Source organism: Carassius gibelio, chromosome B10 (assembly GCF_023724105.1).
Source record: "Carassius gibelio isolate Cgi1373 ecotype wild population from Czech Republic chromosome B10, carGib1.2-hapl.c, whole genome shotgun sequence".
Taxonomy (NCBI): Eukaryota; Metazoa; Chordata; class Actinopteri; order Cypriniformes; family Cyprinidae; genus Carassius; species Carassius gibelio.
Window position 1 is genome coordinate 6,001,688 of NC_068405.1, and position 22,323 is coordinate 6,024,010.

The following is a 22,323-nucleotide window of genomic DNA, read 5'->3' on the forward strand; positions in this document are numbered from 1 at the left end:
GCGTTGTGATTCGGAGATGCTCTTTGGTCTAAATAAAGTTGGTAATGAACCCTCTTTTATGGCCAAACGCTTTGAAAATCCCGCCTTGTACTCACCGAGATTAGAAAAGCAGTCATCAGTGAAATTTTGTGAACACAACAAAAGGGATTTGTTGTAGTGCTCTGGTAGTGTGGTCAAAATGAATTTTAGCCATTGGTTCTTCTGATCTTCATTCTTCTCACGGGGTTTTGTCTAATCTTTGGATTTGATTCGATCAGGAAAAGTGTCTATTTTAAACATAAAACTGTATTTGGAGACATAGTCTTCTATAGTCCATAATTAGGCTTAATGCAGCTTTACTTATGTTTTGTGTAATATTTCAAATTCCTTAGGTGAAAAATAAGAATGGAGCTCAAATTATAATTTGGTGGGCTCTGTGAAAAGGAAGTGCATTTAATTGTATTGAACATTTGTAGTGTTCCTTTGTAGTGTACCTGTGAAGTATAATAATAAACTGGAATTGCAGATACTTATACTTAAAAAATTAAATTAAAAAATAAATAAATAAAATATTATTCTGATTATAGTACTTAAAATAAAATACATTTAAGCTTACTTAAAGACAAACACTTTAATGATTCTTAGCACACTAAAGTACACTTAAGTGTACTATAACAAAAGTGCATTGGTAATAATATCAAATAAAACAAATACTTTAAAATAAACTTTTAATCCTTGTGTTTTGATATTTTTATGCTTATTTTATAGTACACTTATTCTGATGTGTTGACTAATATATTGTAACACATTTAAAGTACTTCATTATTACAATTTATTTAATTCATAATATAATGTAAATTATCAATTCTGATTTTGAAAGCTGCAGTTTCATCATAATTAATATATAATTACAAGTATATTTAAATAAAGACATACAAGTTTAAATAGAAATGATGTTATATAATTATATTATTTCATATCTAAGTGTATTGCAGTTTATTATACATGCTTCTCAGTACATTTAACACACTAACAATATATCAAAGACAATAGAATATGTTATGGAAATATGTATAAGATGTATTTTAGTTGGATAAACAATTGTTTAAATGCCTGAAAACATTACAATTTGTTTACACTTATACTTAAAAGTATTCAAAATTATGTTATTTCTGTAATATAGGGATTTATTTAGTATGTACTTCTTTTTTGCAAGGAGTTGGGAGAATGTGATGGGAAATATTTGAGTTTATACTTTTTTGAAATATTTTACTTTACATGTAATGAATCTAGAACATATGAAAGTTTCACTTTTTTAAATAAGTTACAAAAATGTATAATACTAATTTGGGATGTACCTGTATATCTTTAAATTATACTAAGAAGCCTTGGTCCTCTTTAATGAACCTTTCGTGTACTGGAAAAAAAAGTTAATTGGAAGCCGATAAAGAACCATTATTTTTGCAGAAAGAGTCGCGATATTAAACGATATTAAAAGTGATTTATCTTTTCTACAGTATTATATTGGTTAATGTTATTTTTCCCCACTCACATGGCCTTGCTCATATTATTAGAAAAGGAAACTAATTTCAGCGATGGCGGAAGTAATTAGATTTCGGGAAAGCTCACGGAAATAAACATTTTAATTTAGAATAATGTGAATAATAATACTGCAATTAAATAGGGACAATTAGAATAAACTAAAATCGTATTACATGTTGGCTTTAAAACTACAGTTAAACAATATATAAAATAATAATAATAATAATAATAATAATAATAATAATAATAATAATAATAATAATAATAAAAACTCTGACTAGTCAATTCATGTAATTCATTTTTGTGGTTGTCATGTGACTTCATTGTCACATAAAGAAGAGGGGGTAAACTGGCACCTTTTTCTGACTGCTTTTGACCTTTCATTAAGCTAATGATGACCCTAATGGACACTGAAGCGTAATCTGCTTTATCTGAAAGAGGGTCTGTAATTGCTGGGGATTGGCCAGAGACGGGGGGTTGGGACTCCTCTGTGTGTGTGTGTGTGTGTATGGATCATGGATCACGGCAAGCGCAGGTTGCAGTCAATGCTGAGCACTCGCGGTTGGGATAATCCGTCCGTTCGATGTGTCGAGTAGCGGTCATGTTTTATGTGAACTGGATTGCTGGAGGCTGAGCGAGAGGTTTGGATGGAGTACTGAGACCAGACGTGCTCAAAAAGGTGCTTGACTGTCTGAAGGTGATGGGCTATTGAAAAATTGAGGGGGGATACAGGCTTCCTCTGTGTCGTCTGACTGAAAATCACTTTTCCATTATCTTGCTTTTGTCTTCCCTTGTTTGAAGCAAATCTTCAAACCAGAAACATTCTGGAACATTCCTACAATGCAGTGCATTGCGTTCTTATCTTAATATACCAGTTAAAATATTACACTGACAACTTTGAATGAAGATGGAAATCATATTCGTTTTCTCTATAACAGTATCATGATTAATATTGTTTTGTTATCGGTCCAATTTAAAATTATTAAACGCGCTTTTGCTAACTGAAATAAAGGTGAAATTCAATTGTATTTACCAAAAGCATTTTTGGTAACACTTTATTTTATGCTGTCCTTGTAACACATTACATCTATATGGTATTATAACAACAATAAATTATGCATAATTACATGCAAGTAACCTGAATCCTAGCCCTTACCATATTGTAAGTACGTGATGTTCATTAATATCACTCAGTACTTAAATGCAAAATTACACTGTAACAAGGACACCTTAAAATAAAATTTATATATATATATATATATATATATATATATATATATATATATATATATATATATATATATATATATATATATATATATATATATATATATAATTTTAGATGAAAAAAAAACTCATTGATTTGTATCACTCTATATATTGTTCGATATAAAATATATATTGGTATTATAATAACATAGTCATTACATTGTAAAACTGCTGTTATAATAACCTATATGATGTTATCCTGCTCTTATTTTTATTTGTATTTATTTTTTTGCCATTCTTTTATTAAGTTATGGAGATAAAGGTTCTGTATAAAAGAAATGATCTACCTATAAAATGAAATGCTTCTGGTCAGTCAGTTTCTGATTTTCATTTATTGAACGTTGTGACAAGCAAATCAATGCTAAACAGCATGAAAACGTCAACCCGCTAGTGACCTATAAGTCAATATTAGAATAAGGCAGAGTCGCTCCAGCTTACAGACCCACAGCATTGCAACGCAATAAGAGACGCAGGTGCTGCAGGTGCCGTCAGGCTAACAACATTTATTTTCACTTTGCGTAATCCATTATCCTAAACTCTCAGGCCTTTTTTTTCCCCGCAAAACCTTTACGCACGGCCGTTGCATTCTAATTTAGGGAGAAATATTTAACATAATATTTGTGCCTATTTCCATGCCGATGCATCTCTGTCACAAAAGCGCAGCAGATGTGGTTACGAGGCGTACAGAAACAGTCTTAGGGTGCTAATTTATTTCACTGGGCCTGCGAGGCTACAGTATTTTCCCCCTGAAGAGACGACTTCAACATCTGCTCAGCTCATTAAGTTACTCTCAAATCAACAGAGGAATTATGCTCTTTAAAACACTATTAATTATGACAAGCAAAATGATAATTTTTGCAGCACAAGGCGGGCCGCCACGCATAGTCAACAAAGCTTGTGTGCAGAACGCTAGCTCGCTAATGCGCATTTTTACAAAGACGTCGATGACATAAATTCTGTTTTTACTTCACAAGTGCTGGGATTTTTAGAACCGGGAGCAGATTTTGCAGGTTGATCAAATGCACACTAATTTCCAGCGTTTTTCGAGCGGGATTTCAAAACAAACTGGATAGTTTGCAGGTGCAAGTGATTAACGCATAGCATTGGCGTGCCTCTCAAGTGCTTTCCCTGATAAATGTCGACAGACGCATGAGTGGAGGCATTTGTGGGGCTCTTTTTGCCGAATTATTTTGTGAGCTTGAACTATTTTCTCATTGACAGCTGAGTGCCTGACGTGTCGGTCTGAAAAGAGTTGTGACACTAAGTATTCTCAAAGCCTCTCAGCAAAGCTCTTCTTGCACATGGCTGTGAGCACTTGTGCTGTTCTAAACTCAGCACTTCCGGCACTGGATTGTTTCAGTCTCTGCAGATGGTGACCCAGTCGAGTTTAGAAAGTAACTAGCTAAAAGTACTGACGCAGCTAACTTTCAATTGTGTGGCAGTCAGTTTTAAACTAGTTTTCAGTGACATGTTTATGTTACCAGTCAGTAGCATCACAACGGGGAAGTCGTGGCCTAGTGGTTAGAGAGTTTGACCCCTAACCCTAAAGTTGTGGATTTGAGTCTCGGGCCAGCAATACCACGACTTAGGTGCAAAAACTTAGGTAAAAGAAAAAAATTATATTAAATTAAATTATAAATGTAAATGTAAATGAAGTTATTGTTTCTGTGTAATCTATAAAAAATGTGCAATCGTTTTATGTGTGTTTCTCTGGTTCTGTAGAAGAATGCTAATGTGCACTGCCATGCATGTGGCTTGGCATGAATAAAACCGCATTTTTAGTAATTTTCGTATATCTGTGTGAGTGTTTGCCAATGTTGTTGTCGTCTGTACACAAACTTTTCAAAAATCTAAAGGAAAAATGCTTTCAGTATATCATTGTTGTATAAACGTACAATTAGAAATTCTTGTTCATGCTAATAAATTGAATAGTTTGTCCAGATCATGCAAAGGAATCAATGCAAAAAACTGATTCAGCGCTTGGGTAGCATCAGTGTTATTAACTATGTTTTGTTCATAGGATGTAGCTACAAGTCTAATTATGCTTTATAAAAGAATATCTGGACTGCAGTTTGACTACTTTAAATTATAAGTAACATCTAACTACAAACTACAGTAAACTCAAAGTACAGTGTAAAAATATATATGAAGTTAAAAACATAAAAATAAAGATTATTAAAATTCTGTTTTTCAAGAAAATACAATGCTATTTCACGACCAGTTCATAAATGTTTTCAAGGTGGCTAATTTGTACAATTTTGTACTATTTGTCCAGACACCAGTGACCGGTAGGTTTAGGGGCAGGGTTAAGTGTAAGTCATTCCAACAAATTCATACGAATTGTGCAACTCGTAAAATACGTACGATTTAGCAAAAATCTTATGAATTTGTATGAGTGAGGTCGCACAAATTCGTACAAATTAGCCACTGCGTTAAATATGTACGAATTGCCATGAGATCAGGCTGAGAAAATACATTTGAAGTTTTGCAACTTTTAAATGTTATGTTATATTTATTGTGTTACTTATCTCAATTCATTGTAGTTTACTAGTGAAAACTGCTTTTACATTATTTTTTTTGTTTTAAATTCAAAAGTTTAAAAGTCAGAAATAAATAGTCAGAAATAAAGTCAGAAATAAATAGTTTATATTGTATAATAATGTATTACATATTATATATATATATATATATATATATATATATATATATATATATATATATATATATATATATATATATATAATAAATACATCAAATTTGCATTAAAATTGATCAAATATGACAGTAAAGACATTTATAATGTTATGGAATATTTCTTTATTTTTTTCACAAAAATAACAACTCAGGCTCATTCGAAATATGTGTCTCTAAATACATTTCTTTAGCACCATTATTATGTAGCTCACTGCACATTTGTGAAACGTACAGTGAGTGACACTAAAATGCTATATCTGAGCCTGGCACGTATTTATGTGTTTGTATTCATTGCTTCAAGCATGTATTGCAGTGATTCATAATTCAAATATCCAAGGAGTGTCGCTAAAAGTTAATGCTCTATCGTGTTGGAAATATCCCCAATACCAAACCTACCTGATAGTGTTAGCAAATAGAAAAGTCATATAAAAACACATTTGTTGATCCAGCCGTGCTATTTTGACTTCCTTATGCGGATTTGAGCTGTTTTGATCGTACCGGAGATCTTCGTCTATCAAATGCACCGCCAAATCGCGTGTAAATTTACTGGGTTAGAAAACTCTGCATGAGTTATGAAGCTGTATATGTGATGAGATGTTCAAAAGTATCAGTTTATCATATCATAGTATTGTCTCGTAATATTCCTCAAGTAATTGTGCGAAAATGATGCTTTATTAATCAAAACTGTGGACCTGCAAATCATACTTTGTGTAAAAAGGAGTTTTACTGCCTCTAGTGTTCATTTCAACAGGAAACTGCAGTGATTCGTGTATAGGATAAGTTTTTTTTTTTTTTTTTTTTTTTTTTTTTTGCAAAAATATAGGTAAAGAGGCACTTATTTCCAATGAGCCTATGTTGGATAATAATCAGAAATGTTTCTTGAGCAGCAAATCATCATATTAGAATGATTCATGAAAGATCATGTGACCCTAAAGACTGGAATATTGAACAGAAATAAAAACATTTTAAAATATCTGAAAATACAAAACTGCTATTTTAAATTGCAATACTAATATTACCATTTAACTGTAATGTTGATCAAATAAAATCAGCCTTGCTGAACAATATTTTAAAAACCCAAACTTTTGAACGAACTACAATAGTGCTGGTTAAGAAAAGATGTTGGCATTGTCTTAAAATCTGTCTAGCCAGATGCTATGCATCAGGGCAGATACGTTTGGCAAATAGTTAAGATTGTGTTTGGTAGCTCATAGTTCTCAGGCCAGGCCTCTGGCTGGCACAGGCATCTGTTGGCAGGAGTTATATCTCAGGCCTAGATTTGGCCGATGGGCCGCTCAGCTCTGCCAGTGGTTTTTCATCTTGCTTCTCGGCAGGGCTCCCCAAACAACACTTGTTTACAAACACACGGCCTGTTGAGATCCTGGAGCTGGCAGTCATTCAGGGACGGAGCGGAGGAGATGACCTTTCTTACCCAGATGAAAACCGCGGCCCGGCATGCTAACTTCAATTAAATCACATGCAAATATTTGCTTGGAAGATTCCGCCTACACAAAACTCAATACTGCCTGCAGTCAGTGTTGAAGGTTTTTTTGGGTTTTTGATGCTGCTCACGCTAAGCTGGATTCTTGTTGACAGCTGCGATTAACTAAGCTAAAGCGGCTCGGGTTGTGTGAAAAAAAAAAAGACAAAAATAGTTCGCTACATGAGTTCTTGTGGAAGTAGTGACATTTCATGCTGTTTCTTTGGCTGGCGCAGATATCAAGCCTTTGCGAGTTTGAAGATTCTCACACTAGATAAAGGCAACACTTCCCATTTGGAAGCATTAATCAGAGTGCAATCATCACACTTCCTCTGACACGCTTCCCAGAGAAGGCTGCCGATCCATCTGTTAATGAACTGAGAGGCGGCACTCTGGCGGGACCTTTGCACTGGGAGCTGTCACTGGAGATGAGACTGTCCAGGACTTTATTACCTTTGGCTTTCATAGCCCACTGTGTTTCGTTTCGCAACTCAGAGTGTTTTGATTTACTGACTGTGGGTTTTGGAAATGGAAAAGATGCAGTTCAAGCTGTTAAATACACAGTATCTGGTTTTATCACATTTATTAGACGGTCCAGAATGAATGCTACTGTAGATGAAAATTTCTCACTGAACTAAAAATAGGACTGTGAAAATTCACACAGAGAAAGGTTTCGCTGCTTTTGTGCTGTCATATAGGTCTACACCAACTCTGCACACATTTTTACATTTGCTGGGTTGCTTTTAAGGGAATATCTGTGGAATTAGATGCTAAATGGATTTCTGTATGGTGAAATGGGGTTTACACTTACTGTATTACAAAGTATGATCAAATATATTGAAATTACTAAATGGTAAAACATTTCATGTCATTTTACAGTATGTATTTATTTTATTTTTTATTTTTATTTTTTTGGAATTGGAAAATAAGTTGTGTAACCATAATGGTGTTTTGTGTTTGTGTGTATGACTACTTGTGATGAACTTTTATTCATCATGGGACTTTCTCATTATCACCTGGGTTTTTAAGGTGGAACTCTTTATTTAAAAATATATATATATATTTTAACACTTTATGAACGTCTTTGGTTAACCTTAGCTGACTACATTAGTTAACAATAGCTATCAATGCAAAATTATTCTAAAGCATTCATTATTCATAGCTAATGTTAATACCAATACTAATGCATTTTGAAAATCAAATTTTTAATATTATCTTCAATTTTATTTATTTATTGTAAAGTTCTTTTTTGCTGTTTTGTTTGTTTGTTCGTTCCGTTTAACTTTACCTGAAACCATTCACACAAAATTGAAAATCCTGTCCTCATTTACTTACTTTTTCCAGACCTATATTGAATTATATGTACTTTTCAAAGCTTAAAAAATAAGTTTTTGGACACAAACTGTGTATTATAAACATATTGAATCTGATTTGAATAGCATGAGTGTGAGTAAACATTGACAAAATTAAAATGTTTGGGTGAGTTACCCTTTTAATCTTCAGCAGAAAGATCCAACAGACATACATTGAGAGAGAAACTCAAGCCACATGTATTATCATAGAAACTCAGTGGTTCTTCCAGATAAACAGACACATACAGTTCATAACATGCGATGCGTGCATTTAGATTCTGTGTAAATATGAAGGGCAAAGATTTTGCGTGGGCCTAACCTATATTTATGCGTTTGGATATATATTCTCACTCTCTGTCAAACAGCACATGTATTTTGTTGGATGGATCCCCTGCTGATGTTTTTGTTTCTTGCCATCACCAATATAGATCAAAATTCCCTTGGCTGACCTTAAGGATTATTGAGAATCAATAACTCAAAGGGCCGTGTCTCCCGGCTGACTGAAAGTCAAACATTTAACAGTTTAAGTGGCCCATCTACCCTCCACAAGACCTCTCTTCTCCTGCAGGCCTGAAGATCAGGTTGCCAAGTATACCGTTTCAGGCTTTTAAGATAGGAATGATTACAGTTTTGTCTGAGCAGAAAGGATACAGTTACTCTTTGTTTGGGAAAGAGAGGATGGGGAAAAGAAGACTTTTCTTTGCTTTCCTATCATGGGCTTCTATTGAGCTGTTGGATCAGCGCCTGAGGGATCGTCCGGAGAATTTAAACGTGATTTATCTCATGGACACAGTCCGACACTTCTGTTGAGGAATATAAAGGCGGGTTTGATTTCAGCTCTCCATGTATAGACGGATAGGGGCTTTTTTATGTGTGTTTCTCATATGAGTGACACCAAACACAACCATGTGGGAGGAAAACTGAGAAGCAGAAGAGAAAGGATGAGTAAAATCAACAAGTTTTTCCTTTGCAATATGTGTTTATTCTACACAGGACGTGAGTTGAATTGGATTTTAATTCCCACAGTGCAATATAACTAGCAAATGTATAAAGTCTGTCTCAGATTTATATAATGTAAGTAATATCCCAAACAGTATTAGCACTTTAGCCACACATTAGTGATGCGCGGGTAAGGTTTTTTTCCAACCCGTGGGTCCCGCTTTTATGAAATTATTTGGCCCGCCTCAGCCCGCCCCGCCCCGACCCGCCCCCCGCATCGGGACACACGGAAGTTACGTTGCTACTTATACCTTCGTATCGTAACCTTATCAAAGAACCTAATATGAAAATATCTTTTATAAAATCTTTTAGGTGAACGAATCGTTCTCGTTTACGTAATCTACTGACCATAGACAGTAAAAGACTAATTTCTCGTTCAATGAATACGATATTCTCGTAGGTGAAGGAGTTGAATGAACTGATACATCTCGTTCATGAATGAAATGAATGACAAATGAATCAGCAATCAGCAGATAAAAAGCGCAGTTATTGGTGCACAGACGCTTGTTTACATATTTGGAAAACAGAACATAACTCCACGTTTAATCGCCGATAAAACCTCGTGCTTTGATAATCTGAACAATTTATTTAGACTATTTATTTAACGCGATCATGCACACACTTTAATAAAGCCAAATCAGTTTTTGTCACAGGTAAATACGTTCATTAGACATAACACATAAGACACTCTTTTTTTCGCCAACTGCTGGCGTATTTGTGTAATATGAAGAAAATGGTCACTGAACGAATCAGTGAATGAATCATTTTGCTGAATGAACTGAAAATCAACGAATCTCTGGAAAGAATCAAAATTTCCACCATTAAATTCCATGCAACATATTTTTTTTTTTTTTTTTTTTTTTTTTTATTTACCCGCCCCAACCCGCCACGCAATAAAGTGCCAATTTCTTATCTTTACATCATTTGAGCTGTCATATTTTGTCTCAGTTCTTTTTAAAACATCCTACAGTTATATAATTGCTTAATGTAATGTAATCTAACACTTCAGGTTATACATTATAGATATTTTAAGGTACAACCATGCAGCTTAGCCAGTGCAATCTGTGTAATGCTTTATTTAGCAATTCAGTAAATCAGTTCTTTCAATTATTCATTCAGTATTTCAAAACCACTCTTGCAACTCAGAGTTTAAATTCCACCCAAATATAATATTGTGAATATTTAACAAAGTTATTCTAAGTAGTATCATTCATACTCTTTTATGGACAAATGATATAAACTATAAAACAGTTGCATACTTGTTGTGAGTGATGTCATGTCTGGGAGTTTATGGGAAGGAGGTAAATCAGGACAGATTTCACCATGCATTTTTCATCTGCCATAATTAGGTTGTACAAACATTAAAGCATGTCATTGCCTGAATCCACGTTCAAAGTGTTTTCTCAAAGCGATCGAATAGTTCAGATGAAAGGAATTCTCTCTGATTGTCTCTGCCACTGATGTGTGGACTATTTCATATTTCTGAATTGCTTTTTCTCTGAACTTTATGAAACTCATTCAAGTAATTAGAACAATGTGATATCTTCATTTAATTAGGAATTGCTGAGGGGTTGGACATATCAAATATAAGTCTCAAGTATATAGACTTGGAAACCTTCAAATGACAATTACAGCACATTGCATCAGGGCTTCACTGCATCACGCAAGAAAATACATTTTCTGCTTGATTTGAGCTGAAAAGTAAGGTGAGATGTAACTGTTTTGTTCCCAGCTCCGTCTCCTATAACCGTGGTGAAAAAAGGCAAGACGGCGAAGAACAGCATCGCGGTGTCCTGGCAGGAACCCGACCGACCCAACGGCATCATCCTGGAGTATGAGATCAAGTATTTTGAGAAGGTAAATACTGCATGCTGTAAACATTCCCAGGTTACATTTCACCCCCAAATCAAAAGAAACAAAGAAAGAAAATTCTAGATTACTTAAAAAAGATGCGCTACAGATCAAATGTCACTTCTGCTCACCAGGACTAATTTTATATGTGATAAAAATAATACATGAAAATATTTAATTGTGAAATATTATTGCAATTTAAATTAACTGTTTGTAATATGTTAAAAATTAATTAATTCCTGTGATCAAAGCTGTATTTTCAGCATCATCATTACTCCAGTCTTCAGTGTCACATGACTCTTCAGAAATCATTTGAATATATGAAATGAAATGTGAAATATGAAATATTTCTCATTATCATCATTGTTGAAAGCTGCTGTACTTCTTAATGTTTTTGAGAAAACATGATACATCGCCATTTTAAGGTTTTGGTTAGATTTATTTTAATATTCATTTTTGCAGGATAAAAGTGTGTAGTTACAAAAAGTGTATTAGTAAAAAGTTATAAAAGTGTATTAACACTAAAAAAATAACAATAATAATTGAATGTGCATGTTTTAAGGTAAGTGGTTGCATTCAATGTATTTTAGCTACATTTAAATAAACTTTTTTTTTTATTTTTATTATTCTTATTCTTATTATTTAAATGTAGCTAATATAAATAGTTTGCAACCACTTACCCTAAAAATGCACATTCAATTATTGTTATTTTTTAGTGAAAAAAAAAAAAAAAAACAGTGTATGTGGTGCTAAATTTATATTTTTAAATAAATACTGTTATTTCAAATTTTTTATTACTCAAATAATCCTAATAAATCATAACATTTCATGTTCTGTATACATTTCATAAAAAAAAATAAAAATAAATGTTTATTTGGGAAAAAATAACAAACCATCCATTTCAGAATTTGTAAGATTTTTGGTAACACTTTACAAAGAGGCCCCATTTGTTAACTATATTTAATGCATTAACAAATATTACAGTGAGCTACGGATTGTTATAATATTTATTCATCTTTATTAAGATTAATTAATAAAATACAACTGTTCCATGTGTGTATATATAAGCTCACTTTTATTATTACATGCAACGTTTAGATTTTAATTATGTATTAGTAAATGTTGGAATCAATATCACCTAAGATTATAAATGCTGAAATGCTTTAGAAGTATTTTTTAACTAATGAAGTTAAAATGTTAACCAAATAAACCTCTTTTGTTTTTAATAAATAAAATGTATTTATTTTAATTAAATATTTTTCGTTGTTCTTGTTGTTCTTGTTGTTGTTGTTTTTTTATTCTTGACCTTGAGTTTCCATTGTCATTGACACAAATATGCTTAAATTAGATTAGAAAAAGTCTAAATTTTATTTTAGTTTTATTCTCCATAAAAACTAAAAAAAATAAAAAAAAAATGTATAAAAGGCTTTGGCCGATCATAGTCTAATAATGTACTGTTGTTGTGTTTTTTTTATTTTTTTTTTTTTTTATTGGAGCTACAGTAATTGGAAACTGGAGCTTCTAGACTTCAAAAAGATGCAAAAATGCTAGACAAGTATCTAAGATTTGCATAAAAAATTATCTAATATCTAAAGAAAACAATTATTTAATTTTGATATTTTTTATGAAATTTACATAAATAAAAATAAAAAAAGTCTGAATGTTTATTTCTTGTTCTCACAGCAGACCAGTTTCCCTAAAAGGGCAACTCATACAAATGCATATGTAATAAGGTCAGCCATAAAAATAACCATGTGCACACTTTATATTCGCTAAAGTTTCACTACATTTATTCAGTAAATCATGAAAGTAGTTTTTAACACCAAACAAGGATAAGTGCTGTTGAATGCTGTTAGTAAATCTGGCCTTTTACGAGCTTGATGTCTCTAGTCCACAGTTATTCTCAACGCATGGAAAACAGCGACCAGTAAACTATTCAGAATTCCTCCAGGAGACATCTGCGCAACATCAGCAGCTTGAGCAGATGATGACAGGCTTCATCCTCTACAGAAGCAGGGCTCTTGTTGGGCGTCTCAGTCGACCACCCCGCTGGCGACAATCCTCACAAAGCCCGAAACAAAATCCCCTCTCCGATCGCGTCTCTGATTGCTGCTCACCTTGCAGCATTTGCCGGTTGCTTTGTTGAGCCATTTAAAGACAGAATACGTCTGTAAACGAGCCTCAGCTCCTCATGACCTCAGTGTTTTGGAGCGTTCTGTGAAACAATGATACGATGCACTTAAAAAACCAAATAGCTGTAAAGACCCGATGCCACTCGTATGAAAGCTAATGGACAGAGCACTTAACACAGGGCTTTAAAACAAAACCAATGAAGAGCGTGAAACCGATCCTCACTGCTGGCCACAGCACACACACTTTGCCATTCTCTCATGGGACAGAAGGCCTTTATCCCTCGTTCTCTCCCTCTCTGACCGTTTTTGTCTTCTGGTGGCTCTGTAGGATCAGGAAACCAGCTACACCATCATCAAGTCAAAGGAGACGGATGTTTTGGTGGACGGCCTTAAACCGTCCTCAGTGTACATCTTTCAAATCAGAGCGCGCACCTCCGCGGGCTACGGAGGCTTCAGCCGTCGCTTTGAGTTTGAAACAAGCCCTTACTGTAAGTCAAACATATATACAGATATTTCTGCATTATTAGTCATAAAATCTCATCTGATCTTCTCTTATCACTATATATTAATTAATTGGATTTAATAGGATTATATGATAATTAAACGATGCTATTTTTGTTTTCTGAAGGCCCAGTTGCCTTAAAAAGGAAAGATATAAAACTTCTGGACCACAAAACCTTAAGACCAAAAGTCTTAAGCATAAATTTTTCAAAATTGAGATTTATACATCATATGAAAGCTGAATAGATAATCTTTCCATTGATATAAGGTTTGTTAGGAGATACAACTATTTGAAAATCTGGAATCAGAATGTGTAAAAAATTCTAAATACTGAGAAAAATCACATTTAAAGTTGTTCAAATTAAGTTCTTAGCAATGCATATTACTAATCAAAAATTAAGTTTTGATATATTTACGGTAGAAGATTTACAAAATATCTTCATGGAACATGATTTTTTCTAGGGGTGCTCCGATCACGATCGGCCGATCGTTATGCGCATCTCGTCAGTAAAGCCGGTTATCTAATCAGCGGTTAATTCCATCAGGTGCGTGATTTCACATAGAGCAGCTGTTACTACACAGAGACGTTGTTAACTGAGAAGATGCGCCAAAAAATGCTGAAAATGAAGTGGATTTGCGCATCTTCTCTATTAACAACGTCTCTGTGTAGTAACAGCTGCTCTATGTGAAATCACGCACCTGATGGAATTAACCGCTGATTAGAGAACCGGCTTTACTGACGAGATGCGCATAACGATCGGCCGATCGTGATCGGAGCACCCCTATTTTTTTCTGAATATCCTAATTATTGTGGCATAAAAGAAAAATCTATAATTTTGACCCATACAATGTTTTTTTGGCTATTGCTAAAAAATATATCCCAGCGACCTGAGACTTGTTTTGTGCTCTAGGGTCACATATGAGATGATTGGATAGGCTTCAACACTTGAGACACAAACTTTGAGAATGCTGATGCATATCAAAAAAAAATAAAAAAAGTTGGCAAACATTTAAACATTAATCCAATAACAGTAAGAGCATAATGTATTAATATATTGCAGTTCATGCTGAGAACTCACAAACCCATTTCAGCAACATTGATAAGTTGGGACATCATAGAGAATTATGCGTCTCTAACATGGATTTGTATATAGTTTTACGTAATTCTTTGCATTTGTGATTCAAAAGATCCCATAAACTGGAACATTTGTAAAACTTTTTTGTAAAAAAAAAAAAAAAAAAAGATTATTGTATACAATCTGCGACCGCACATCAACTAAATTTACAGTGGTGTTGGGTGCATATAATATTGAATGTCACACTGTACACTTACAGTAATTCCCTATGAATTTATCAAGAAACAAGGTAGTGATTGTGATGAACTCTCAAACCCTGCTCTTGTGTTTCTCTGGTGTGTGTTCCAGCAGTAGCGGCCTCGAGTGATCAGGGTCAGGTGCCCATCATCGCTGTCGCTGTTACTGTGGCCATCATCATCATCGCATTGGTCACAGGTTTCCTGATGAGTGGCAGGTAAGAACACCTCATCACAAAATCCAAGTGGCTTTTGTTTGAAAGCTCCATTCTAAACTATTTCACAACTGTTTGCTATAAATGGTTCCATTCTTTTTTCTTCTTCTTCTTTTTTTTTTTTTTATCATAGCAAGCAGGGATGCAACAACTAGTCAAATTAATAATGAAAATAATCAACACTGATCATCAGTTAATCACATTTGTGCACTGTGCACAGGAAATCCATCAGTCTGTCATGTGACTTTACATTAGTGAATAAGCATCTCTATGCAGTTCAAGCTACTTAGCTATTTTATATCAAGCGCTTCAAACAAACATGTAAGTATTTAGCACAACTGGCCTATCAGTTGCTTTAACAGATAAGTGTGATGTTAGAAGCATGTGAGACACGATTTCCTCAGAAAATAACTTATGTCTTACAGTTCGATTCTTATCTACAAATGTAAGAAAGTCAACTGTGCAATACAATACAATACAATACAAAGTAAGTAAGCAAGTAAATAAATATTGCTGCATTAAATATTCATTTTAGACAATAAATGTATGTTTAAAATATTACAGTATCTTTCACCCTTGTGGACCACATTGTGTAAGTGTAAATATATAAATAAAGCTTTTTGAAAAAAATAAAAATAAATAAATAATAATAATCTTAAGTAATAGCTCTAATCACAAGTTATAATTATATATAATTTTTATTTTATTTTTTTGTAAAAAAAATTTGATAAGACAAAAGTGATAAAAACAGAAATTCACTTAATTACTGAATTGTTGCTAAAGTAAAACTGGAGTAAGTTGTCATCTGAAGGAAAATTACTGGAATATTCTTACAATATTGGAATACCTCGTATCTTTAGAAATTTAGCTGATTATAACCTAATAACTTTGATATTTGTCTAAGACTAAACACATCATATACATAATGTTTTTCTGATAAAGTTCACAAAATGAGAAACACAGGAGGGACAAAGGAAATGACATAATTATCTTTATTAATGTTAAATTATTATTGATTATCTGTAAATAATTAAATTAGTTAAAGACCTCACATATGTATCTACATCTCTGATCACTGACCTCATTTCTACAGTGATTAAGTGCCTTTTCACGTCTTAATGTAAACAGCATTGGGATATTTTTTTTTTCTTTTTTCACAAAACACAATGGCAGAAAAAGATGAGGAGCCAACAACAATATCCTGTTTCATACACGCTGTCCTATTTAGCATTTCAGGCACAACATTTTAAAATGAGACTGTAATGCATGCTATTGTCCTCGCTGACTAGAGGAAACAAACCGAGACGCGTTCTGTCTATCTATAATAAACAGTCTGCAATTTACTGGAATTATGCTGGAAGTGCAGTAGGTGCAGATATAAAGGTGTGTTCATGTTTGTTTGCGCTTATGAAATGCTAACTTTATTCAAAATAGATTAAATATGGAGTTTTAAGTTAAAAGAGTAATTGTCTGGAAAAATCATTTCCTGCTTCCAAGGAATACATGAACTTAAGCTGTAAATGTTTTATTTAATGGCAAAACATTTCTATTCTCCCTCTGAAGTACATTCATTCATTCATTCATTCGTTTGTTTCAAACATGTAAAGGTTTGATTGAACAGCAATTTTTCAATGTTCAACATTCAGTGTTAGCATTAACATTAGCATCAAAATGCATTAGCTGTAATGCGTCTCTGGCAGATCAAACTCATGAAGAGCAGGGAATACAACAGATAAGTATTTAATATAAATCCATTCAGAAAGCAGGCAGGATAACTCAGGAATCATGTAAGCAAACATGTAACATAGGTAATAGCTGGTAATTAATGACACAACAGGAGGGAACAATGAACTGATGAAGACACAGGCAAAACTAAGTCAGAAACTCGGAACACATAGACAAGTTAAATAAGCACTTGTTGTTTGTTAGTTTTTTCAAATGGAAGAACACGACTTAACAATTTATTTAGTCAGAATTCATGGCTATTTCTGTTGTGGAAAAGATGTACACTTTAGCATATTTGGGCAAGGCAAGGAAAATTACTGGAAAATGATATATATATATATATATATATATATATATATATATATGAATACAGGCACGGAAACCAACTTAACATAGACAGAGAACAGACAAAGACTAAGGGACAACTCAGAACCAAAACAAGAGAACAAATGAGATGATTAACAGACAACAGGTGAACTGAATGACATAATCAGGCAATTCAGGAAAACTAGGTCACAACGGAAAGAACAGAAAAAGACATACATGTAACAGTTCACCCCCTCCAGGAATAGCGCATCCCTGCGTTGTAACAAAGTCCAACTGAGTAGTGAGGGTGGGGGCTCTGGAGGAGCATGTGGAGCATGAGAGAGGCAGAAACAAAAATAGTCCAAAGTTCAAAGGGGAGCGGAGGGTGCGAGAAGCGAAGGGAAAGCCTGGAGCAAGAGGAGCCAGAGACCAGCCAGGACGAAGCCCCAAGGCGGAGTCGAAGGAGGGAGGAGCCATGATGGAGAAGGTTTGACGACAACCTGTGGATAAACAATGGAGACGGAGCCACTGGAGATAGAGACCCAGATGTAGTCAAGTAGATGGAGAGCCAGGGCAACACTGAGGATCCAGAAGGCCAAGGCGGAGCTGATGGCTCAGGCAACCAAGATGGAGGTGGATATACGTAAAACCGCGGCAGAGCCAGAGTGACTGAAGACGAAGGTGGAGCCAGAGGGAAGGAGGAGCCAGACAGAGGCAGAGTGATGGAGGTGAATTTGGAGGAGTGGAGTTCCGAGGCAGCGGATGGTCGACCACTGACCAAGTGGAGCCGGAGGGATGGGGGAGCCTAGCAGAGCCACTGGGATGTCTGGCCACAGCGGAGACAAGGGAGCTAGGAGTCAAGGCAGAGCCGATGGGTCGAAGGACCGAGGTGGAGTCCAGGACTAGGAGGCTGGAGGCAGAGACAGGGGATCCTCAAGCCTAGGTGGAGCTGGAGGCTGGAAGTCCTGAGGAGGATCAGAGCGCCCAGATGGACTGACAGGCACCAGCAGAGAGAGGAGGCAGAAGAAGGAAGCTGGGTGGGAGCTTAAAAGTCAAAAGAAACTTAGGAGAGCTGGACGGAACTAGAGGAGAAACATGAGACATAGGATATTCTCGAGGTTCATGGGAACTAAGAACAACCTCTCCAAACCAGTTTATTAATTCCTCTTGAAGGAGAAATACAGTCCATTATCCTCCAGCACCCACTCCACAACTGCACCAAAATTGTCTCCGGGACCGTCTGCTGGAGTGCGTGCCTTTTATTATTCACTCAGGCTGGCGTGGTAAAAAACAGAGTGAGTGATCAGGGTAATGAGGCAGATGAGATGTAAAATGTCCCATGTGTGGTCTTCCAGCAGATGGTCACCCAATTCCAGGCCTAACAGGGCAACTGCAGGAATGTTCATGGTGACAGATGAGTGGGGAAAAACAAAAAAAAAAACCTGTAGTGGACTCATTCTTCTGTCACACCTTGGTGATATAAACTGCACAAGTATGGAGATCAGCAAAAAGCCTTTTAAAAAGTTAAATCCAGGAGAACAGTCATGGAAACCAAACATATAAAGAGATCGGACACAGACTTAGGGAGAACTGAAGGCTTATAAGCATGAACCAACAATGGGAACTAATGAGATGATTGACAGACAACAGAAAACTACATCAAAACAGAAACAACACAAAACAATGCATACATGTAACATCAATACAATTAAGCAAACGTTTTCAATGGTTTGAATGTCTGTCAGTAGAGAACTTAATAATGCTAACCTCAAACAATGTTTGTCTCTCCTAACTCTTCACCCTTGAACCAAGTCACAGCCTTTAATTTGATAGTGTCAAGTCCTTATCGAGATTGAAGATTGGCATGAAAGCAAGACCTCAATCAGACATCAGTCAGCTGAATTCTCACAAGTCACTTGAAAGGCAGTTGAATTGTTTAAGATGTCCCTCAAGAGTGTAACGGTTTCAGGCAATTACTCTTAAAGCGTATATCAGTGTATCACATGGGCCACAGCCTTGACACTTCTGTCACCTTTTATGTCACAGATGGGTTTGAAGCGCGCTCTCTCCTGCAGGAAGCAATCGGGGTTGTTAATAGCCTCTTTGGCCTTACTAGGTCAAGACATATTCATGAATGAGCTACAGGGCTCCATCAGAAGGCCATTACAGCAGACTATCTGGAGAACAAGCTCCTGTTGGACAGGGCTGTTAGTAAAACTGTCAGAATACCATTCACGCAGACATTTTTTAAGGTGATACTGTGAGGACTTTGGGTTGAGTCAAGGACAATGGCTGAGAATGTACACAAATTCACAATTTATTATTTTTCCTAAATGTATTTTACCAAAAATACCCGGAATATTATTAGGAGACACTTTTATACAAAGTGACTTGAGGACAATGGAAGCAATCAAATTCAACAAAACAACAATGATATGCAAGTGCTATAACAAGTCTCAGTTAACTTAATGCAGTACATATAGCAAAGTTTTAATAAAAAAATAACAATAAAAACTATATAGAATAGGAAATAAAAGAGCAAGTTATTGTTAGAGGTGATTTTTTGCTTTTGTTAATTGTATAATAAAAAAAAAACAAGTCGATAGAATATATTAAAAAAATCAGAGAAGCTTTTTTTTTTTTTTTTTTTTTTTTTTTTAATATAATCAGAATATAGAATGTTAGAGTTAGTTTAGAGGGTAAAAATGGAAGATGGAATAAAGATGGAAGAAATGTGTTTTTAGCTGATTCTTGAAGATGGCTAAGGACTCAGCTGCTCGGATTGAGTTGGGCATGTCATTCCACCAGGAGGGAACATTTAATTTAAAAGTCCATGACGGCTCTTTGGGATAGCACAATAAAGTGAAGTTCACTTTCAGGATCAAAGCTTCTATAGGACACATAAATCTGAAGTAATGAATTTAGGTTAAGGGGTGCATAGTAGAGGTTTTGTAGGCAAGCATCAATGCCTTGCTATTGGTAGCCAGTGAAAATCAATAAACAGATGTGTGACATGCATTATTTTTAGCTCATTAAAAATGTATGGGTTAATTTTAAAAGTTTGATAGAACTGGCCAGAAGACCTGCCAAGAGAGCACTGCAATAGTTCAGCCAGGACAGAACAAGAGCTTGAACAAGGAGTTGTGCAGCATGTCCTGAAAGAAAGGGGCTAATCTTTTTGATGTTGAATAAAGCAAATCTGCAGGACTGGGCAGTTTAAGCTATGTGGCCTGAGAACGTCAGCTGATCATCATTTACAACTCCAAGGTTTCTGGCTGTTTTTGAAGGAGTTGTGGTTGATGTGCCTAACTGGATGGTGAAATTGTAATGAAACTATGGGTTTGATGGAACCCTAAGCAGTTCTGTCTTGGCTTTCATCCAGCCACAGATGTCTGTTAAACAAGCTATGATGTGAGTAGCTACCATCGGATCATCAGGATGGAATGAGAGGTAGAGTTGAGTGTCATCAGCATAGCAGTGATATGAAAAGCCATGTTTCTGAATGACAGGACCTAATGATGCCATGTAGACAGAAAAGAGAAGTGGTCCAAGAACAGAGCCCGGAGGCACCCCAGTAGTTAGATGTTGCGACTTGGACACCTCACCTCTCCAAGATACTTTAAAGGACCTATCTGAGAGGTAAGGCTCAAACCACTGGAGTGTGGTTCCTGAGATGCCCTTTGCCAATATGGCTCACAGGAGGATCTGGTGGTTAACCATTTCAAAAGCAACGGACAGATCCAGGAAGATAAGTATTGAAGATTTGGAATCTGCTCTTGCCAGTCTTCGGGTTTCAACAACTGAGAGCAAGGCAATATCGGTTGAATATCCACTTCTAAAACCAGACTGGTTGCTGTTAAGGAGGTTGTTATGTGTGAGAAAGGCAGAGACTTGGTTGAACACAGCCAAAATTATATTATATTATATTATATTATATTATATTATATTATATTATATTATATTATATTATATTATATTATATTATATTATATTATATTATATTATATTATTTAAAATAACAGTTTTCTAATTTAATATATTGTGAAAATTGATGTATTTCTGTAATGCAAAGCTGAATTTCAGCTTCATTATCCCAGTCTTCAGTTTTACATGATCTTTCAGAAATCATTCTAATATGATTTGCTGCTCAAATAAATAAATAAATCAATATAAATAAATAAACAAACTAACTAATAAATAAATATGATCGCTATTGAAAACAGTTGATGATATTTGCATATCATTACATATTATGATGCTTTTATATATGTTTGTTGAATGTAAAGACAGTATACAAATAGCTTTTTTTAATTTATTTTTTTGCATTATGTTAATATATATATATATAATATATTTACTGACACTTTTTTGATCAATTGAATATGTACCTTGATTACTGGTCCATTAAAATGCTTATTTTATGCTTACTAAGTTTGTAAGAACAGTAATATGTTGAAAAAGTATTACAATTTAAAATAGCTGTTTTCTATATGTATATATTTTAAATGCAATTTGTCCCTTTGATGCAAAGCTGAATTTCCGGCAGCATTTTTGCTATGTATTTTGATTAAATACATGCAGCCTTATAAACAAATAAAGCTTATACTACTCTGAAGAGTAGCTTTTCTTCCCGTTAGGATTTTGGTTTAGTAGCTTAATATGTCAAATTGAGTAACAGCACAGATGTCCAATCAAATTCATCAGAAGAAAGTAGAGCAAAGTAAGTGGCTGGGCTTCAGGGTTTGCATGCTGGTCAAACTCATCAGCTCTGCATGTATATCTCCCCTGAGGCTGCAGACATACAGCCAAATCCCACGGGATACACACAGACAAAACACACACACACACACATAAGAACAATTGGTTACAATATTCCCCTAAACAGAGCAGGGTTGGCCTGAAAGGGAAATGGCTTGTTTGGAATTGTACATAACTGGGCCATAAACTGACATTCATAGTAAGCATC

The 22,323-nt window shown here is 34.8% G+C and overlaps 1 protein-coding gene across 1 annotated transcript in view; it reads left to right on the top strand.

Annotated features, from left to right (window-relative positions):
* LOC127966883 (ephrin type-A receptor 5-like) overlaps window positions 1-22,323 on the top strand; it is an 85,014-nt gene that overhangs the window by 41,247 nt on the left and 21,444 nt on the right. The window contains exons 6-8 of the mRNA XM_052568209.1: window positions 11,048-11,172; window positions 13,627-13,786; window positions 15,227-15,329. Coding sequence (XP_052424169.1) covers window positions 11,048-11,172; window positions 13,627-13,786; window positions 15,227-15,329 — 388 coding nt within the window. The remainder of the gene's footprint in view (window positions 1-11,047; window positions 11,173-13,626; window positions 13,787-15,226; window positions 15,330-22,323) is intronic.